The sequence below is a fragment of the Lathamus discolor genome, chromosome 3 (assembly GCF_037157495.1).
Source record: "Lathamus discolor isolate bLatDis1 chromosome 3, bLatDis1.hap1, whole genome shotgun sequence".
Lineage (NCBI taxonomy): Eukaryota > Metazoa > Chordata > Aves > Psittaciformes > Psittacidae > Lathamus > Lathamus discolor.
This window is the reverse complement of record NC_088886.1, coordinates 2,242,044-2,261,220: the sequence shown is the minus strand read 5'-3', so window position 1 is coordinate 2,261,220 and position 19,177 is coordinate 2,242,044. Positions and strand designations below refer to the sequence as shown.

Below are 19,177 nucleotides of genomic sequence, written 5' to 3'. Positions count from 1 at the left end.
CTGGATTTCTGCTGGACTTCAGCAAAAGCATGGAGAGCAAAGGGAAGGGTTTCTGAAACTCCATTGCTGGCAGTGCTCAAGGCCAGGTTGGACACAGGGGCTTGGAGCAAGCTGCTCCAGTGGAAGAGGTTCCTGCCCATGGCAGGAGTTGGAACTGGATGAGCTTTAAGGTTCCTTCAACCCAAACCATTCCAGAGTTCTGTGACTCTATGATAAAGGTTTGTACTGAGTGAACAAAGAACGAGCAGGCAGAGGTAATCAGCACCCAAAATGGTTCCAGTAAAACGAACTATTGACCATGTGTGTGACAACAATCAGTGTTGCAAAACCCGGAGACAGTGTGCACAGATGGGGGGGAAAGGATGCCCTAGGTGGAGGAGGGAAGAAATATTTGACTTTGCCAATGAAACACATGAAAGAGAGCTAACAAAGAGCTGCTGAAAGCCAGGGCCAGCAAGCTCATGAACCCCGACACCTCCTGCAAGGAGAGCTGCATTTGCTGGATCACTGCTGGCCATATACTTTCAGTTGGAGAGATGGATTAAAGTCAGCCTGTTTAAGCTCAGATTAAATCCCAGCAGGAGACTGGAAGGAGATTTAGCACCAGCCCACAGCCTCCCACCCCAGCTCAGGCATCTGCTTCTCCAGCCTGAGCCAAGATAGAATCCCAGACTGGTTTGGGTTGACAGGGACCTTAAAGCATCACCCAGTTCCAGCCCCCTGCCACGGGCAGGGACACCCTCCACTGGAGCAGCTTGCTCCAAGCCCCTGTGTCCAACCTGGCCTTGAGCACTGCCAGGGATGTGTTCAACTCCTACAGGCCCTTGTCCCAAGCCCCTCTCCAGGTTCCCTGCAGCCCCTTTAGGCACTGGAGCTGCTCTCAGGTCTCCCCTTCAGGAGCCTTCTCTTCTCCAGGCTGCCCCAGCCCAGCTCTCTCAGCCTGGCTCCAGAGCAGAGCTGCTCCAGCCCTCGCAGCAGCTCCATGGCCTCCTCTGCCCTCGCTCCAGCAGCTCCACGTCCCTCTTGTGCTGCTGCCCCAGAGCTGGATCAGGGCTGCAGGGGGGGTCTCCCCAGAGCACAGCAGAGGGGCAGGATCCCCTCCCTGAGCTGCTGCTCACGCTCTGGGGGTGCAGCCCCACACACAGGGGTTTCTGGGCTCAAGCACACAGTGAGGCTGGGTCATGGGGAGCTTCTCCTCATTCAACGCCCCCAAGTCCTTCTCCTCAGGGCTGCTTTTTATCATTACAATAAACTACTCGTAATGTCAAAACTCTGAGTTCAAGAATGAAGCTTTTACTATGATGATGTGAGTCCTACAGTGGAATCAGATGCACTGATTTTGTGCTATGCCTACACATTTCTGCTTATTCATGCCGAAAACTTCACTTTCCTCATTATTAAATGGTAATCAATTGTACAAGTACTCTGCTCGTGTTTCTTCCCAATCTCCAAGTGTTCGTAGCTGCACTGCTGCACTGTTTGCTGTTACTGGCCTTGATGATTTATAGCTGCATGTAATATATTCATAGTTTGGGGCTGCAATATATTTTGCTCTTTGCTCCCACGTCTCTATTTCTTTTGAACAGTGCAGCTTTATGACTTGTGACAAGTGACTCCAAAACAGGGATTCCAGCAAGTGATTTTTCAACATGAAACAGAGCTTCTAAGGGATCACTAATTAAGGAAGATCAAAATGAGCCCTGAAGCAGGGCTTAGGAAGATTTGCAGGTCTAAGGAAAATAACAGTGTTATTAAATGATATTTTGGGTGCCAACGGGGCACTATCTGCTTTCACATCAGGGAAATAAATCCTTCCCGAGAGGGTTTTAGAACCGCGGAGCAGAGGAGTTGGTTGAGGTGCAGCATGTGAGGAGGCAGTGTAGGAGGCCAGCAGCAGCCTCATGGCACGAGGATGAGCTGAGGTAGGACTTGAGCAAGGAGGTAACTTGGCAGCGAGATGATGTAGACTGTTGCAAGCACAAACACGCTGCAGAGGAGTCACAAGATGGTTGTGAAACTCTGGGTAGGGGATGTGGCAAGCTGGGAGTTTCAGCTGCACGGCAGGAGCCAGGAAGGGAGCAGAGATTCCTGCGCTGTCTGGGTGAGAGCAGGAGAGCTGCGTTGATCAGAGCTGCCGTGTGCAGGCAGGCTCCGTGCTTTGAAGGTTTGGTTTGGACTGGGGAGCAAGCCCTAAGAGTGCTAGCAAGGTTAAAGGGAAAAGAAAACCCAGCCCCCAGATAATGGATGTCACACGTAATGGGTAATAATGGTTGCCTCCTTCTGTGGTCAATAGCTGGCAGGTCTGCAAGGCCCAACATCCTGAGCTCCACCACACCTGCAAAATCCATATACGCTCACCATTTGGCATAAACTACATGAATTCTGCTGCAGGTCCTCTGCCCTGCCTGGCTTTTTGGGCCCATGCTCGCTCCTATAGAAGGTTTCACTCTTGCTCCCCACCAGTTCTATCATCTCTCCACGCTGTAGAAGGTTTTCCTTCTGCTAAATCCCGTTTGCTTCCCAGAGTTATTAAAGCTCATTTCAGAGCATCTGATTTGATAGCAGAAAATAAAAGCAGAAAATAAAAGCCTACATTTTAAATTCACTCTCTTTTGCCCCCTCTTGTTTTCAAACAGCCTGAGGAAGACGGGAGGGAGTGTGGGCAGGCAGAGCGTGTCACTGCTGCTTGCTGTGAGGCTGTGCTGGGTGTCCCTCCCCGCTCACTAACATCAGTAAACATGCAAATGTATGGAAACCCTGTGTTGTTCGTGCCTTGTCCTTGCTGTGTGCTGAGGTACGGGTGATATCTGGAGCTATGGTAGCTGTGTTGGTGGCAGAGGTGATGCTGGAGGTGTCTGAGCAAAGCTCAAGTGCAACTGTGGGATGAGCCTTCTCCTCCATCCTGCAGTGTTGTAGTCAGTGATGCTATTAATCCCACCAGTAATAACATCAAGTTGGTGTTTACCCCCATCACTCCTACAGGAAAGCTGTTCAGTGATCTGCCTGCTCTTGAGGCAGAAGATTTCCTTCTGATTTCCTGCCTCAGTTTATTCATGTCCGGTTTATACCTGCTTGTTCCTGTGCCAGTGTTGTCCTTTTCTTTGAGGATCTTGTCTCTTCTGCTGGCCTTTGCCCCTGGTACCTGTACAGAAGCTGGGCATCATCCCTCTGGGGGCGGGTCAGCAGGATCAGCGGCAGAGTGGCTTCAGCCTTACCATCATAGAATAGTTTGGGTGGAAGGGACCTTAAAGCTCCTCCAGCTCCAACCCCTGCCACGGGCAGGGACCCCTTCCACTGGAGCAGCTTGCTCCAAGCCCCTGTGTCCAACCTGGCCTTGAGCACTGCCAGGGATGGGGCAGCCACAGCTTCTCTGGGCACCCTGTGCCAGCGCCTCAGCACCCTCACAGGGAAGAGCTTCTGCCTAAGAGCTCAGCTCAGTCTCTCTGGCAGTTTTGTAATCTATCCTATTTCTCTGCACTTGCTTGGCTGCAGGGATGACAAATATACTGTGATTGCCATTGATGCAGTTATAGCAAATACTCAGTTGAAGTTGTATTAACCACAGGGTGTTGGTACCCTGGAAGAAGGTGCTGTTTCTAACCATCCATTCGGTCCATGTGCCAAGCCACTTTGAATAAACCTGCAGCTTTGCCAAAGGCCCAAGTTTTTCCACCCTTAATACTTTGTCCTCAGAAAGTGCCAGCTGGCTGATGCCCTTGATTTGGATGAGGCTCCTTTTGCATGAAGTTTGTGCTGGGCCTCAGAGGATCACTAAGAGCTATAAAATAGATTGTCCTTGCAATGGCATCATGTACTTTGCCGTTTGCTGTGTGCGGTGTCTTTGCCTGTTGGTGTCGGAGATGAAGAGTACAGACAGTTGAAAGATGTGAAACAAGTAAGATTTTGCTGAAATGCACCCAACCAGATCAGTTATTTATGGGAAGGCTGAGCCTCCAAAAGATTAATAATCCAAATACCATCTTAGGACATTCCATTGTCTTCTTGCTGGCAGGAAACATAGACACAGATTATGGTGTTAAATCCAAAACCCAAGTCAAATAATGACTCTATGAATCAAAGTGGAAAGGTTTGGTGCATGTCTCAGTGCAGCAGCTTTCCACACATCCACTGTTGGATTTTGGGGTGTCACAGATGGACATCAGTGCAGAAAATCTGACTCCAAGGCGGTCCCAGTTCAGGTACAATGGAAAAATCCATGGGTTCTGCAGCTCGTTACAATGGCTGTTGCCGTATTCCTGTCTCCGGTCTGTTTGACTGCAGGTCAGAGCAGCTACTTGATTTGTGGCTGGATGATGCAGCCGGATGGAGTTAGGGCAGAGCAAAGCGCTCGCCGGCCTGTCTAAAAAAGCAGAAGTGCCTCCTGGAGTTGTGCCAAGTGATCCTGTTCCTGAGGTCAGGATGGAATAAGCCATGACTCTGGCTGGCCGCCTCCTGATGCTCCGGTTCTGTACAGATACGGGAACACTTCCCTATGTACTGGAAGCAGATGCTGTTTGCTGTGTGGGACCCTTGAGGCTTGTGCTATTGGATGTGCTTGCCATTAGTGCACTATAGGCTTTGGGAAGAGTGCTAAGTGCACATTATACCTAAAACGTATATGAGGTGCTTTAAGATGTATTGATAAAAGATTTAATATATGGCTGTGTCATAGACTCACAGACCAGGCTGCCTGGAGCAGCTTGCTCCAAGCCCCTGTGTCCAACCTGGCCTTGAGCACTGCCAGGGATGGGGCACCCACAGCTTCTCTGGGCACCCTGTGCCAGCGCCTCAGCACCCTCACAGGGAAGAGCTTCTGCCTAAGAGCTCAGCTCAGCCTCCCCTGTTTCATCTCAAAGCCATTAAGCTTTAAGAAGGATGTTGCCTCCTATGGAGGTGTCTTGCATATTGGGAAAGAGAATCTGTGAAATGTTACAGTCCTTCTGTGTAGCTGTAAAAGCTGAACTGACACTGAGCAGAGCATAACAGCCAGGGCAGACAGAGATAAATACTGTCCCATAACTTGAATGTAAATGTCTGTGCTGCAGAACATCACTGTTTTGTGGAGCAGGTGATGCCAAAATCCAACAAGTGTCTACTGAGGAGCACTGTGCTGTCCCGGTGCCTCCTGAAGTCCTGGCCACCAGCATGCAACTGCACATCCAGCACCTTTCCAGCATGGAAAAGGTGAGCCATCCAGGTCCTTCAGTGCGGCAAGAACACAGCCCATGTGCCAGAGCAGAGCTGTGTCCAGCTACAGGGCAGCAGCACAAGAGGGACGTGGAGCTGTTGGAGAGAGGCCAGAGGAGGCCATGGAGCTGCTGCGAGGGCTGGAGCAGCTCTGCTCTGGAGCCAGGCTGAGAGAGCTGGGCTGGGGCAGCCTGGAGAAGAGAAGGCTCCTGAAGGGGAGACCTGAGAGCAGCTCCAGGGCCTGAAGGGGCTGCAGGGAACCTGGAGAGGGGCTTGGGACAAGGGCCTGTAGGGACAGGCCAAGGGGAATGGCTTGAACCTGCCCGAGGAGAGACTGAGCTGAGCTCTTAGGCAGAAGCTCTTCCCTAAGAAGGGAGTGGAAGGTGCTGGGCAGAAACACTCGCATAGAAGGGCCATGTACGTGCTGCATAGGGAGCACAATTCCTCATGAATACCTTGGCGTGGGCAGCAGCAGCCAGGAAGGAAACTGCCAGTTGATAGCTAGGATATTTTCAGGAGGAAATAGTCCTTAGGAAGTGGCACTGCTGCCTGAGCCCAGAGTGACCCTGCTCATCCCCATCTGCTTTTACAAGCTCTGGAAGGGCAAATAGGAAAGGTGTCTGCTGTGGTTTCTATTCCTTGAATTTTCCCAGAGGTTAACAGCAGTGAACCATAGCAAGATGATAAAATAGCCCAGGATGTACATTTGGAAAAATAGCAGTGGTTTATATAATCAAGGATTCCTTCTTTGGGGGACTTAAGCAGCCACATGATGTTAGCTGGTTACAGGATAATGCCAAGCTACTGATCTGGAGTAAACATGAAAAGGATGAGATTTTTTGGAACCTTCTCTGCTGAAAGAAAATACAAACTCATTTTTACCTCCCCCCTGTACTTTTCCAACCGTCTCCCTCCTTGTGGTGACCCAGCGTGATGTGGGGCCACATGGAGCCGCAAGACATCCTCTGGGACATGCAGCAGCTCCGCAGCTGGGTGGCTTTCACCAGTGCCAGTGAGTGAATGGCCATGGGGAGAAGTAATGGCTTGAGGACCTGATGTGCAAGGCAGCTTCAGACAGTAATTGCTGCAGACTCTGAACAAGCAGGAAGCACAATGGCTCCTTCATAGAGAATGGGGCTTTTAAAAACTAAATGAGCACTTTGTGATGTCCTTTGAAACCCATCAGTGCTTGTGCTGAGCTGGGACTGAACCCGTGTTTGCTGCTGGGCAGAGCATTAGCCCAGCGAGGGGACTGCTGATGAGTTACAGCGAAGAATGTTGGGGCTCTGGCTGTGTATATTCATCTTTATCTTGAAGATGCACCTGGGTTGCAAAGGGAGCACCACGAGCTCTTGAGTCTGCATTGGGCTCCAGGTGCTGAAGAGTGAACTTCTATATTCAGAGATAAAGTCAAATAAACATGTACATTGGTTTTGTGATACACGCACTAAAAGGCTTAAAAGACTTAAAAGGCACTAAAAGGCTTAAAACATGTTTAGCAGCAGGTGAGAGTCTACGCTTCAGGAAGTGCTGCTGGGTTTCTGCGCTGGGCAGCTGTGCCACATGGTGCTGGGAGGGGAGGAGTTTGGGGTTGCATGCGTTTGGAGCTGTGATACAAGGTTCAGTTGCAAGGAGTTTGGTAGCTGTATTTCAGGAGGCACTGGAGATAAAAGAGAGTTAGGAGCCGCCTTAGGGATGAACCTGGCAGTGGGATCTGAACTCTTTGAGAGGGCCCTGAGAGCAACAGAATCATAGAATCAACCAGGCTGGAAAAGAGCTTTAAGATCAAGGCCAACCATTACCCCAGGACTGCAAAGACCACCACAAACCCATGGCACTGAGGGCCTCATCTGCATGTTTTTTAGGATACGATTGTCCCTTTGGTGGGAGAAGGTCAAGAAGGGGATAAAAGGGCACTAATACCTGTGGTGCTGAGAGTGGTCAGGCTCATGGAGCCATGCTCAGCCCCAGTGTGCCCACTGTGTGTCTGACCCAGCTCCATTTCATCCATACATCCTGCTGATGTTCCAAGCACAGTCTTTTCCCTGGGAATGACTATTTAGGAAAACCAGCAAGCTGTTGTGATAATGGGAAACAGATGCACAAACTTAGATAGCAGCGAGAAGCAGCTGTGTCTGCATGGATCTGAAGGTGCAAGGAACAGTGTTTTTCACTGCTAATGCTGTTAAAAATCCAGCTGAACATCTTGGTGAGAAACAGGGTTCTAACGACTGTGAGAGGATCTTTATAATAGCAGAGTCTGCTCAGACTTCCTGCAATACTGCCTTTTGGAACCAGATTTGGTACCATAGCAAGGTGGTGCCATAGTTAGGAGGTCAGGGAAGGCAAAGCAGATGGAAAGCTCTCTCATGGAGTCAGTGCTGTCAGCCCTAGGAAAAGTGTAAGCCTGTAACATAAACAGCACATCCCAGCCTGCCTGGTTTGAGAGACTGAAATGTGCCTTGTGTTGTGTTTGACATCACAGTCCTAGAAACAAGCTGTGGGGCCCTGCAGCTCTCTCGGGATAACTCTTTGACTGGTCAAATGACTCTGAATTACTTGGAAATGGTGGTGCAATCATATTTGTCAGGTTTTAGGCCAAATTCAAACTTAAATAGGGGAGATTTAGGTTGGATACAAGGAAAAAGCTCTTCCCTGTGAGGGTGCTGAGGCGCTGGCACAGGGTGCCCAGAGAAGCTGTGGCTGCCCCATCCCTGGCAGTGCTCAAGGCCAGGTTGGACACAGGGGCTTGGAGCAAGCTGCTCCAGTGGAAGGGGTCCCTGCCCATGGCAGGGGTTGGAGCTGGATGGGCTTTAAGGTCCCTTCCAACACGAAGCACTCTAGGATTTTATCTTAACCATACTCCAGGGCTGCTGGCAGACGATGCTAATCCAGGACTGCGTGTTCCCCATGCTGTCTCTTCCTTATTGCCACTCCACTAAAAGTTTTGTGTCAAGACCCCCTTGCAGAGGGAGATCCAAGAGCTTGGAAGCCTGAATTGTTGGATAAGTCGGAGGCAGCATCTTAAACATTGAGTCATGGAATCACAAACAGCTCTGGGCAACCTGTGCCAGTGTCTCAGCACCCTCAGAGTGGGACTTGTGTCAGGACACCTTGACGCCTGTCATAGTTTCATGTGAGGGTGGTGTTCTGGGAAGGAGCAGGGCTGGTTGAGGAATGATTTAGGGCAGGTGTGATGGGAACAGGTCCTCATGCTCACTGCAGGGAGCTGGCCTGGTCCCCGGGTGGGAGCAGAGATGGCTGGATCATGACAGGGGTCCCATAGCACGAGCTCTCTGCCTGCAGAGGCTTGGTTGGACTTTCCCCTGTGCTGAAGGACTTCGTAGTTTTTAATGCGGAGACGTTGTAGTCATTACTGTAGAAGTGCAGACTCTGGGCAGTTGGGGATTGCTGGTATTAATTGCCTTTGTTTTGCACAGTGAGTCATGGAACCCGGTGTGTTTTACAGGGGTTTCTCCCGGCTCGCCGTGTGTGCGTCCTCCCCTCGTTACTGTGTCACAGCCGCATCTTTCCGCAGGTCCAAAGCCAGGGCCTCGTTCAGACGCTTGTCGGAGCGAGCCGCAGCTAACTCCTGCCACCTGCCGTCTCCTTTGCTCTTCACTGCATTAGCATCCTGGTTTATTAGGGACAAAGGAGACGGAGCTGCCCCATCGCTTGCAGTGACCTCCTGCTGAGCATTGCTCTGCAGCCACCCAGCTTTTAGAATCACAGAATCCCAGCCTGGTTTGTGTTGGAAGGGAGCTTGAAGCTCTTCCAGTTCCACCCCTGCTAGGGGCAGAGACACCTTCCACTAGAGCAGGTTGGATGAGGTGGATGCCGCTGGATTAACTGTGTAGTTTGTGCTGCAGCATCCTCACGTTGACCATGCCAGGCTTCCTGCTCCTGCAGCCTGAATGTCTCCAGCTCATCCCAGCATGAGCTATAAGTGCTGCTGGAATCTGGCAAACTGTTTCCTGGGGATCTCTGCCTTGGCCAAGGTTTAACCTCCACCTTTAACCCAGGTCATAGAGCATGAGGGTTCTTCCTACACCTCTGCTACAAAACTCCTTCAAGGATATCAAAAATCCCTGGGGCTCAGGTGGGAATTTCTGCAGGAGTGACTCAGAATAGGCCTAGGCTGGCAGAGAGGGGGTTTCCTTTATGTTAAAAAGGAGGAAAGGGGAGGGGATTTGAGTATATTCCACCCACCTTACGGCATAGAAGCCGTGCTGCAGTAAACAAACCCCACAAACCCCAAACACAAACCCCACCTTTGGTGGATCATTCCCCTCTTATTAAACTTACACCGTTGCTGCTGAGTAGATGTCTTTGCAAAAGGTCCCCTCCTCAGCCTTGCCCCATCTCCCTCCCTTCACCTCTCACACACTCTCTAAACCTCATGGGTTAACTTCTTCTCCCGAACCAACTGCTAACACCTACCAGCACGCAGCAGGTACAGTATCAAGGAGCCAGAAGAAGCTCTGCCCAGCTGAATGCTCAGATTTAGCGCAGTGCTGTATTTCCATTCGTGTCAGTAAACTCAATGTTCTCGACTGAAGGTTTTGCACCAAAGTGTTTTGAGTAATCACAGTTAATTTTCTGAATAGGTAGGATTAATTATCAGCTGCCTCTTGTTTGTAGATGCCATAGTTACAGAGCTGAGCTGCTTCTGTTGATTACTGTGTGCGTACAAAGGAAGTGTACTCGAGCTGTCAATGGTGAAAGAGCAGATAATAAGGAGTGAAAGAAAAGAATATTAATTGAGCCATTACCAGTTTCAAGATGTACTTAAGCAGTTGGGTAAGTAAATGCTACAGTGAGGCATGCTAGAGGTAGGAAGCTGTGGCTGCCCCACCTCTGGCAGTGCTCAAGGCCAGGGTGGACACAGGGGCTTGGAGCAAGCTGCTCCAGTGGAAGGGGTCCCTGCCCATGGCCTATCCCAGTGAGTAGTTTCATGAGACATCAAAAGGAGCTGCCTGAGCACCCCCTTGCTCCCAAGCACATGCATAACTGCAAATAAACATCTGTATCTATGCTGTGAATATAACTGCTTGAGCAAAGCATAGAATCCCCACGTGCAATGTGTTATTACTGTTGATAAACTGTTCAGTAATTCACTGGGGGGTGTTCATACAAAGGAGTTTGGTGTATCCCAGGAAGCAGCTTGCACCACATCAGGGCATGCAGCCTGTGTTCCTCTATCAGGGCTACTTCCAGGGCACTCCTGCATCCCCCAGCTGCATCACTGTTTGGTGTCACACCACAGCTTGGGGCTTCTATGGTCTTATTATACAGGAGCTGAAACGCTTCTGCAGAACCTAAGGCTGAGGTGGTTGTTGTTTATGCCATGAACTTTGGATTTTAATCAGATTTCCTGGTCAGGGGGTAGAAGGTCTCAGTGCTTCTAAGTGTCAGGTCAGTGCCCAAACAGGGGAGGCTATCTTGGTTTCGGGCCTGTTTGGTCTTCCGTTTGCTGCAGCCTCACATGTTAATAATGCAGGTCAGGTTCAGCAATGGTACCTTCATGTTAGCAGTAATCTCCAAGACCTCTTCTACCTGTGATTCCCTTCTGCAGTGTTTGGTGTTTGTTTTCCCCTTCTCATTCATCCCTTGGTCACCCTATATTGAATCTCTGTGTGCATGTATGGACTTGCAGCAGGGAAGGGGACTAAGCTGAGATACATTTTACAAGCGGACATAGGCTCCCTTATTTCTTCCATGATTATGTGCACTACTTTCAGATGTGGCAGAAGTTTGCCCTGTTCCATCCCTATACTTCATCTGCCTCCTCATGCAGTTAGAAGCACCCTGCATGCTCTGCAGAGCAGAGGGAGATCTTTGGACTTAAGACTTTGGGAAGCAGCAGTGAGGAGGGATGGAGAAATGCATGACCGGGATTGTAGCTTGGTATCACATCCAACAGGCCAAAAGAATTGGGAGAACATTGGGAATGAGGGGAGTCATGTGCCCTGTGGGGAGGGAGAACTCAGCTCTCACTGCAAGTGAGATGAACCCTGAGGCTTCCAAAGGCAAGAAAGTTCATCCTGAATGCAGCTGTGCTCCACTTGGCTTAGCTGGAACGTGGTCACCCGTGGTATTTATACGGGATCCAAATGCCCAAGCAAAGGAGGCCAACCTGCTTATTTTCAGGGTTTATGAGGGGTGTCACTTGCTGAAGTGTCCAGGGTGACTTCAGCCACCAGTTGCAGCGGCCAAGTTATGACACCGTAAGGAAATGGGTGTATAATGGAAAAGGTGACGGAAGGTTTAGGGCCTTTTTAACACTTTTTGAACAGTTCTCCACTTGCAGCCTGTGGCAGGGGTTGGAGCTGGATGAGCTTTAAGGTCCCTTCCAACCCAAACCAGGCTAGGATTCTGTGTAGGCCAATAGAAGCCTAGGGGGTAAGTGTAAATCATTGCAGAGTCCTGCTTGCATGCAACAGGAATACACCAGTGAGAGCTCCAGTAAATACAGCCCCATGTCTCCTGCACCGAGCAACGGCCGCGGTGTGGGCAATGCAGACGTGACCCGCACACTGAAACCCTCTCTTGGCAGATGCACGTGACACGCAGCGTGTGTTCTGTTCGCAGCTTCGATGTGGAAAATGGCCCGTCCCCAGGTCGCAGCCCGCTGGACCCGCAGGCCAGCTCCTCGTCAGGACTCGTACTGCACACCACGTTCCCGGGCCACAGCCAGCGCCGGGAGTCGTTCCTGTACAGATCCGACAGCGACTATGACTTATCACCAAAGACCATGTCCAGGAACTCCTCTCTCCCAAGCGAGCAGTAAGCATACATCCAGCTCACATCATATTTTATGGGAACTGAGAGCTTTACATGGCCTCCTGTAATCCTCAGGGCTCTGGTAAGAGGAGCTTGTGGGTGGTACTCGCGTTTCACAGCCTGAGTGCCCAAGACGGGTGCTTTTATGGTCTGCCAAGGCATGATTTCCCCCTCCCCACCCACCCTGAAAGTATTCCCCTTTTCTCCATAATTTAGCAGCAGTTTTCCATCCATATCCTGCAATAATAAGAGAAATCTTGCGTTTTACCTTTCTTGATACCAGTTCTTCACACGGGGATTTGGGGGGGTGGTATGAAGTGCTTGCAGCTAACTGCAGGGCAGAGACTGCTGTGAGGTCCTTTAGTCTCCATTGAACCTGGAGGCAGGAGAACCCTGTCACTCCAGTCCTTGGCTCGCTCACGCTCCCTTTTTGCCATCATACTCTCAGTGCGTGCTCGCAGAGCCTGGTTAACATCATCTCTGCTCTTTTCTCCATTAGGCTGGACAAGAGGAATATGACTGTACTTACATTTACAGTATTGCTCTTCTCCATCCTGGTTTCTGTCATGGGCTGTTAACTAGAACTGAGCGGAAAATACAGCAGAGAGCCCAGACAGATGGCTGAGCTTGAGAGGATCAATACAACAGAGCATGGAGCTTAAAAGAGTGTCCTAGATTTGCAGCCCTTTATTCTAAAAGGCCCAGTTTAAAGCTTTAAAGTGACCATTAAGGTAGGAAAAGAGGTTTCTGCTATGAAAGCCCTACAAGCTTTGTCATGAGGTAGAAATGCAGATATTAGAATGTCCCTCCCTGTTAGTTAACAATTGGTAAATATTTACCAGAGACCAAGTAATCACTCCAAATTATGCAAATACCATGTTTTGTGTAAACAGGGGATTTTAACAGTTGCCCAGTGCTCCCAGCCAGCTGTGCTGGGGTGGGGAGATCCCCATCCAGATGTGCCTACCACCCTGTTTGCTCCCAGCTTCACAGCTGCCTGCAGTTCAGCAGATCCATTTACTGCAGGGTAAAGGCTCCTGTAGCACTTGGGGAGCTGCCACTTCCCAGTGTGAATTCTCCAGTCGAAAGCAGCCTTCCAGTGTCTGAAGGGGGCTACAAGGATGCTGGAGAGGGGCTCTTCATCGGGGACTGTAGCGATAGGACAAGGGGTGATGGGTTCAACCTGAAACAGGGGAAGTTCAGGTTGGAGATAAAGGAAGAAGCTCTTCCCTGTGAGGGTGCTGAGGTGCTGGCAGAGGGTGCCCAGAGGAGCTGTGGCTGCCCCATCCCTGGCAGTGTTCAAGCAACCCGGTCTAGTTCCTTTAGGGATGGGGCGGCCACAGCTTCTCTGGGCACCCTGTGCCAGCGCCTCAGCACCCTCACAGAGAAGAGCTTCTGCCTAAGAGCTCAGCTCAGTCTCCCCTCGGGCAGGTTCAAGCCATTCCCCTTGGCCTGTCCCTACAGGCCCTTGTCCCAAGCCCCTCTCCAGGTTCCCTGCAGCCCCTTCAGGCACTGGAAAATCTTCCATGATGAAAACAGCCGGACAAAACCCAGCGCCTGAATAACATTAAAGTCTGTGACAGAGATCAGCAAATGCCAGGAAATTCAAAGCTGACCTTTCCCTGGACTGTTACAGGGTTTTTTCCACCACGGTGCAAGCGTGTGCCTTAACTTCTGTATTTCCTGGCTTTTATTGCCCAGTGTTACCAATCCGAACAGGCTCTCCAGCCAGGTTGTTTTGGATGTACATTGCAAAGACCTTTCCATTAGGAACAAGGTTTTTATGTGGTGTTAAATACGTGCTGCATGGGTTAAAGTATAGGGTTTTGGGTGAAAACTCACTCTCTGTACTTAAAGTGACCTGTTTTGGGGAAATTCACACAAATTCACACATTTCCCTTTCTCCTCAGGCATGGGGACGACCTGATTGTCACACCTTTCGCCCAGGTGAGTGGGAGACCTGTTCAATGAATACAAAACCTCATGAATAACCTTCGTCAGGGACTGTAGTGACAGCACAAGGGGTAACGGGTTAAAACTTAAACAGGGGAAGTTTAGATTGGATCTAAGGAGGAAATTCTTTCCTGTTAGGGTGATGAGGCACTGGAATGGGTTGCCCAGGGAGGTTGTGAGTGCTCCATCCCTGGCAGTGTTCAAGGCCAGGTTGGATGAAGCCTTGGGTGGGATGGTTTAGTGTGAGGTGTCCCTGCCCATGGCAGGGGGGTTGGAACTGGATGATCTTGAGGTCCTTTCCAACCCGAACTATTCTATGATGATTCTATGAAAACCTCAGGCGGGGAAGGTAACATCTCTGCTTTCGCCTCCCCCATAGGTGCTGGCCAGCCTACGAAGCGTGAGGAACAACTTCACGCTCCTTACCAATTTACACGGCACCTCCAACAAGTAAGCAAGTACTTCTTAGGTCCTTTATGGTTATCGCTTAGCAGGGGCCGAGCAGGGACGGCGCAGGGGAGCCGGGGGACCGCGGCTGCGGTCCCCCGGCTCCCCTGCGCCGTCCCTGCTCGGTCCGCGCTTCCCGATGCTGGACGCCAGGCGGCGCCAAAGCGCAGTCCGCCGCCGCGCCTCACCTCGGGGTCGCCGCAGCGATCCTTAAGGATGGAGCGATGGATTTCCGCTTGGGAAGGCGATGGGATGTGTTTCTGGGCACGGTGGGTTGTGGGATGTGCGGCGCTTTGGGGTGGCCCAGGTGTGTGTTAGGTGCGTAATTGGGAGCGGAGGTCGAGATGTGGTGCTGGCCCTGCATTGGCAGCGAGAGAGGGGGTCGCAGCCAAAGGAGGGAGATGCCAAGCAGGAGGATGTGGGGATGGGGAGGATTTCACCCAGGGCTTGCGTCTGAGGGGATGCCCAGAGAAGCAGGCTTTGCTTCCTGCAGGCAGGGAGCCCACCTCGCTTCATTTCACACTGTAATTGCACTGAATGTGGCAGGTGATGAACGTAAGAGGAAGGTGTGTTTTTATACCTGCTCAACAGGAGAAACCAAACAAACTCCTTTTTACACCTGTGTCCGGAACCATCATTTCCCTGTAGCTATTTATAATGAGCCAGTCACCATCATTTTCTACCCTGTTTTGTCCCAAGAGAGTTGTTCTATGTGAAACCAGCATCACTTGTTCCTGGTGACGTTGGTTACACACCCATCCATTCATCCATCCATCCATCCATCCATCCATCCATCCATCCATCCATCCATCCATCCATCCATCCCACCCTGGGGCTGCTCATCCAGAGCATCCTGCTCTTTCTTGAAGCAGAATATGGGGTGCAAAAGTGGACTCCATCAGGACACCATGCTATTGCTTCAGTACTGCACATGAAGATGGCATCACCTGGGTGCCCACCATGGACTCAGGTTTCCGCCTTCCAGTGCACACTCGTATGTTACATGAAGCCCAGCTCTTTATCCAGGCGGCTTTCCTCCTGTTGATTTCTCCTTGCAATTTCTGATGGGAAGGAGCCACCGCATCCCAAGATGGAGGCTAATAGAAAAACAGATGGCGGAGGTAGATTCCCTTCTTCCAGCTTTTCTGAAGAACTCCAGCATTTCAGCAGTTCCTAATGAGGAATCTGAAATTGGACAGGGCCGGAAGGAAGTGAGGGCATAGCCTGTAGGACACACAGGCATCTTGCAGTGCCCTTTTGAAAGCATTCCCAGATTTGATTGAGGTATAAAGTCACTTGCCCAGCCAAAATAAGAGTCGTGAAATGTTTAAACCATTATGCACCAACCATCCAAGTCCGTGGCGGAATGTGCTTCCAGGCACTGCGGAGCTTCCCGCACTGTTTCCAACCAGCTCTGCTGGGTTACAGCTCATGATTTTATCATATGTCTCATGATACGTGGTATTTCACTTCAGCTACTGCTCTGGGGATCATGAGGATCTCAGCTTTGCTGCAGCCTGTCCTCTCCTCTCTTTTTCCTCCTGTCCCAAGAAAGAAAGAGGATGCTGTCCCACGTATTTGCAGAAATGATGGAAAATATGAATGTTGAGGGCTGGAGGGGAAAAAAACCCTAATTAGAAGTCGTGTTTTTTGGACTTCAGCATCAGGGGTTTTCAGGCAGTTTCCTGATTGGAATAGAAGAGTGTATGATTAATGGGTTTGGAGTGCCTGAGTTTGGCAGATGCGGGACAAGACATGGTCAGAAAGCATCCAGCACCTACTCCTCTGAATGCCCACTGGCAAGAGAGCAAGAATGGGAAGTGCGAGCCATGTCCACTTGAGTGGGGTGGTATCCAAGGTGGGACAGTGCTGTGGAAACCCAGATCAACATAGAAAGGACACGGAGCTGTTGGAGCAAGTCCAGAGGAGGCCACAAGGATGATCAGGGGCTGGAGCACCTCCCGTATGAAGACAGGCTGAGGAAGTTGGGGCTGTTCAGCCTGGAGAAGAGAAGGCTGCGTGGGGACCTCATAGCAGCCTTCCAGTACCTGAAGGGGGCCTATAGGGATGCTGGGGAGGGACTCTTCGTCAGGGACTGTAGTGACAGGACAAGGGGTAATGGGTTAAAACTTAAACAGGGGAAGTTCAGGTTGGAAGTAAGGAGGAAGTTCTTTACTGTGAGGGTGCTGAGGCGCTGGCAGAGGGTGCCCAGAGAAGCTGTGGCTGCCCCATCCCTGGCAGTGCTCAAGGCCAGGTTGGACACAGGGGCTTGGAGCAAGCTGCTCCAGTGGAAGGGGTCCCTGCCCGTGGCAGGGGTTGGAACTGGATGACCTTAAGGTCCTTCACAACCTTCATTGATTCTATGATTCCATCTCTGGGTCTCCGTTGTCTGCACCCTGGCTGCTGCAGAAACCAGGATGGGCATGGCCAGGACATAACTGGAGGATGCTGGGAGCGGTGCCGTTCCCTTTTCCAGGTTTCCAGGCTCTGCAGCGGGGAATACCCTGCTGGATTCGTGTTCATCCCTCCCCGCCTCCCCGCGGGCATGCCTGTGCAGCTCGCGCGGGGTTTGGAGATACCTGGAGCACGTCTCCCCAGATACTGGAAGCGCTGCAGCAGTGGTGTCCCCATTGGGGAGTTTCTGTTTTTGAGAGATCTCAAGATTTGGCTTTTCAAAGGCTCAGCAGAGGCAGGTCAGGGCAGATTTTAGAGCAGTCAGCATCCAACCTGTGCGCCCTGTGCTGAACCCTTCGAAGAATCTGGGTCCTGCAGCTCCCTCCGTTAAAAACAAGCTTTCCAAATCCCCGCTGGCACGTGGGTGCTGCTGCTCAGGAGCAGGCTTTGGACACTGACCCGGATTGTACCCGGTTAGCGAGGCCTTCCTGGAGCAGGGCTGAAGAACCCCCCTGGAGCTACAACTGCAGCAGAATTGAGCCGCTCACTTGCTTTGATTTGAGCTTCAAAGGCGAGCTGGCAAATAATGGATGCTTCAGCTCAGTGCCTGACTCAAAAAATGGGGGTGAGGAGGTTGGCTGGGAGGGAGTGGGGGGAAATCTGCCTTTGGTTCAAATGTATCAGGGACTTCTGAAGGAAGGAAAAGCCCAAAGTTTCGGTTTTGGTCAGCCTGAAGTACCGCGTTCAGTGCAAAACAAAGGATCTCCATCTTGGTGTCGACTCTGTTCAAGTTCTTGTTTTAAAGAAGTCTCTGTTTTCCACAAGTAAATTGTGGTTTTGCCTTAAAAATCATCAGTTTTATTTGGCACATCTCTCAGTGAAATCCTCTGACATTTGAAGAGATGCTGCAGCCATTTTCCAGTCAGACCCTGTTGCCTTGCCTTGAACTAATTCATCAAGTAGCGTTTGAAATCCAGACTTTCCTGATGAAATCAGTGCTCCTCATCAAAAAGATGTCCTTCAGCTGCTTCAGAGCTTTCTTAGTGACTGCAGTGTCCTCTTACTTGCTTCCAGGTGCAGTTCAAAGTGTTAACTGCAGGGTTTAAACCATTTCTCAGCTATGCCATTGCCCTTTGCCTTGCAGCCTGCGTGCTTGTGTAGATTCTGATGTTACTTCAGGGTCCAGATCTTGCAGGGAGAAGCTGTTTGGGAGAAGGCCTTGATTCTGGGGATGCCACTGACCCCTTCAGCCACAGAGACTGGGCCTTGCCTCCTCCCAGGCACATTTCGAGCAGGAATTGTGAAGGCAGCATGGGATGATGGCATATCTTCCCTGGAATGCCTTCTTTCCAAGGGACGTACCTGGCTAGGCATATTCTAACAGGTCTATTGATAGTGCTCTTTAACTGCCAAATCTGGAGGTGTCTGGGTTTCTTTGTGAATATGGAAAAGGATTTTGGACTGTGGGAGGTGGCAGTTTGAACTGGTAAAATGTTGCCGATTGATAGAGTGTTCTTTATCTCTTTTAGGAGATCTCCAGCAACAAGTCAGCCTCCTGTGTCCAGAGTTAACCTGCAAGGTACGTGTGCGGCTTTGATAATCACCTGCAAGGTCAAATTGCACATCATTTTACTAACAGCTACTTCTCTGCCCCCTCTCCCTGGTGGATTTCTGTGCTCATAGAGCTGCTTCTGGCTTACTCGTGCAAAACCACTATGAAAGAACCATCAAGCCCAAAATGTTGTTATTGTGATGGGTTGGGGTTTATCCTTGTGTATTAGCATAGAAGATGAACACGATTTTGGTCTGATAGTCACGGCCACAGTGACTGCTGTTCTCCTGAGTCCCTGTGCTGCACAGGCCTGGACAAGCCCCAGCCTACGAGCCTTGAACAGGCTCAGACACAGCTGTATTTTTTTTTACCCTGTTTATTTCAGTTTGTTTCCATGTGATCTATGTAAAAAATGTGATCTGAAAAACCTCGCTCAGGTGAAACTTCCCCCGCTTTCAGCGGGCTGCCCAGCAAGGGCATTTTTCCATCTCGTTCTTGGCTTGTGCCCTTTTAACACCTACATGTGGCAATCAAAAGAGAGCAGAAGTCAGGCAGCGTGGCTGATCACAGCTTCTCCCTGTCTGCTCCCCCTGCACACCATGTCCCTCAGCCCCCTTGTCCTCACCCCCCCCCCCCCCCCCCCCCGTCAGCTCAGAGACCACAGCAAACACAGATAGGTCTGACTACAACCCAGGAGCAAGGTAGGGTGAAGTGCGAGGGGGAGAAGCAGAGGCAGCCTGCCGCTTACTTAGGGCAAGTTCATTTCCACACCTGGGTTTAGCCATGCAGTGCTGAAGGCTTGTGGGACCCCTCTGCAGAACAGAGCTGGCCCTGCTTGCACTGATTTAAAGGTTACTCCCA

The 19,177-nt window shown here is 50.8% G+C and overlaps 1 protein-coding gene across 3 annotated transcripts in view; it reads left to right on the top strand.

The window, feature by feature from the left end:
- PDE4B (phosphodiesterase 4B) overlaps positions 1–19,177 on the top strand; it is a 226,341-nt gene that overhangs the window by 147,465 nt on the left and 59,699 nt on the right. For all 3 annotated transcript variants that reach the window (XM_065673102.1, XM_065673104.1, XM_065673105.1), the window contains 4 exons: positions 11,779–11,973; positions 13,881–13,917; positions 14,303–14,373; positions 18,294–18,343. In XM_065673102.1, coding sequence (XP_065529174.1) covers positions 11,779–11,973; positions 13,881–13,917; positions 14,303–14,373; positions 18,294–18,343 — 353 coding nt within the window. The remainder of the gene's footprint in view (positions 1–11,778; positions 11,974–13,880; positions 13,918–14,302; positions 14,374–18,293; positions 18,344–19,177) is intronic.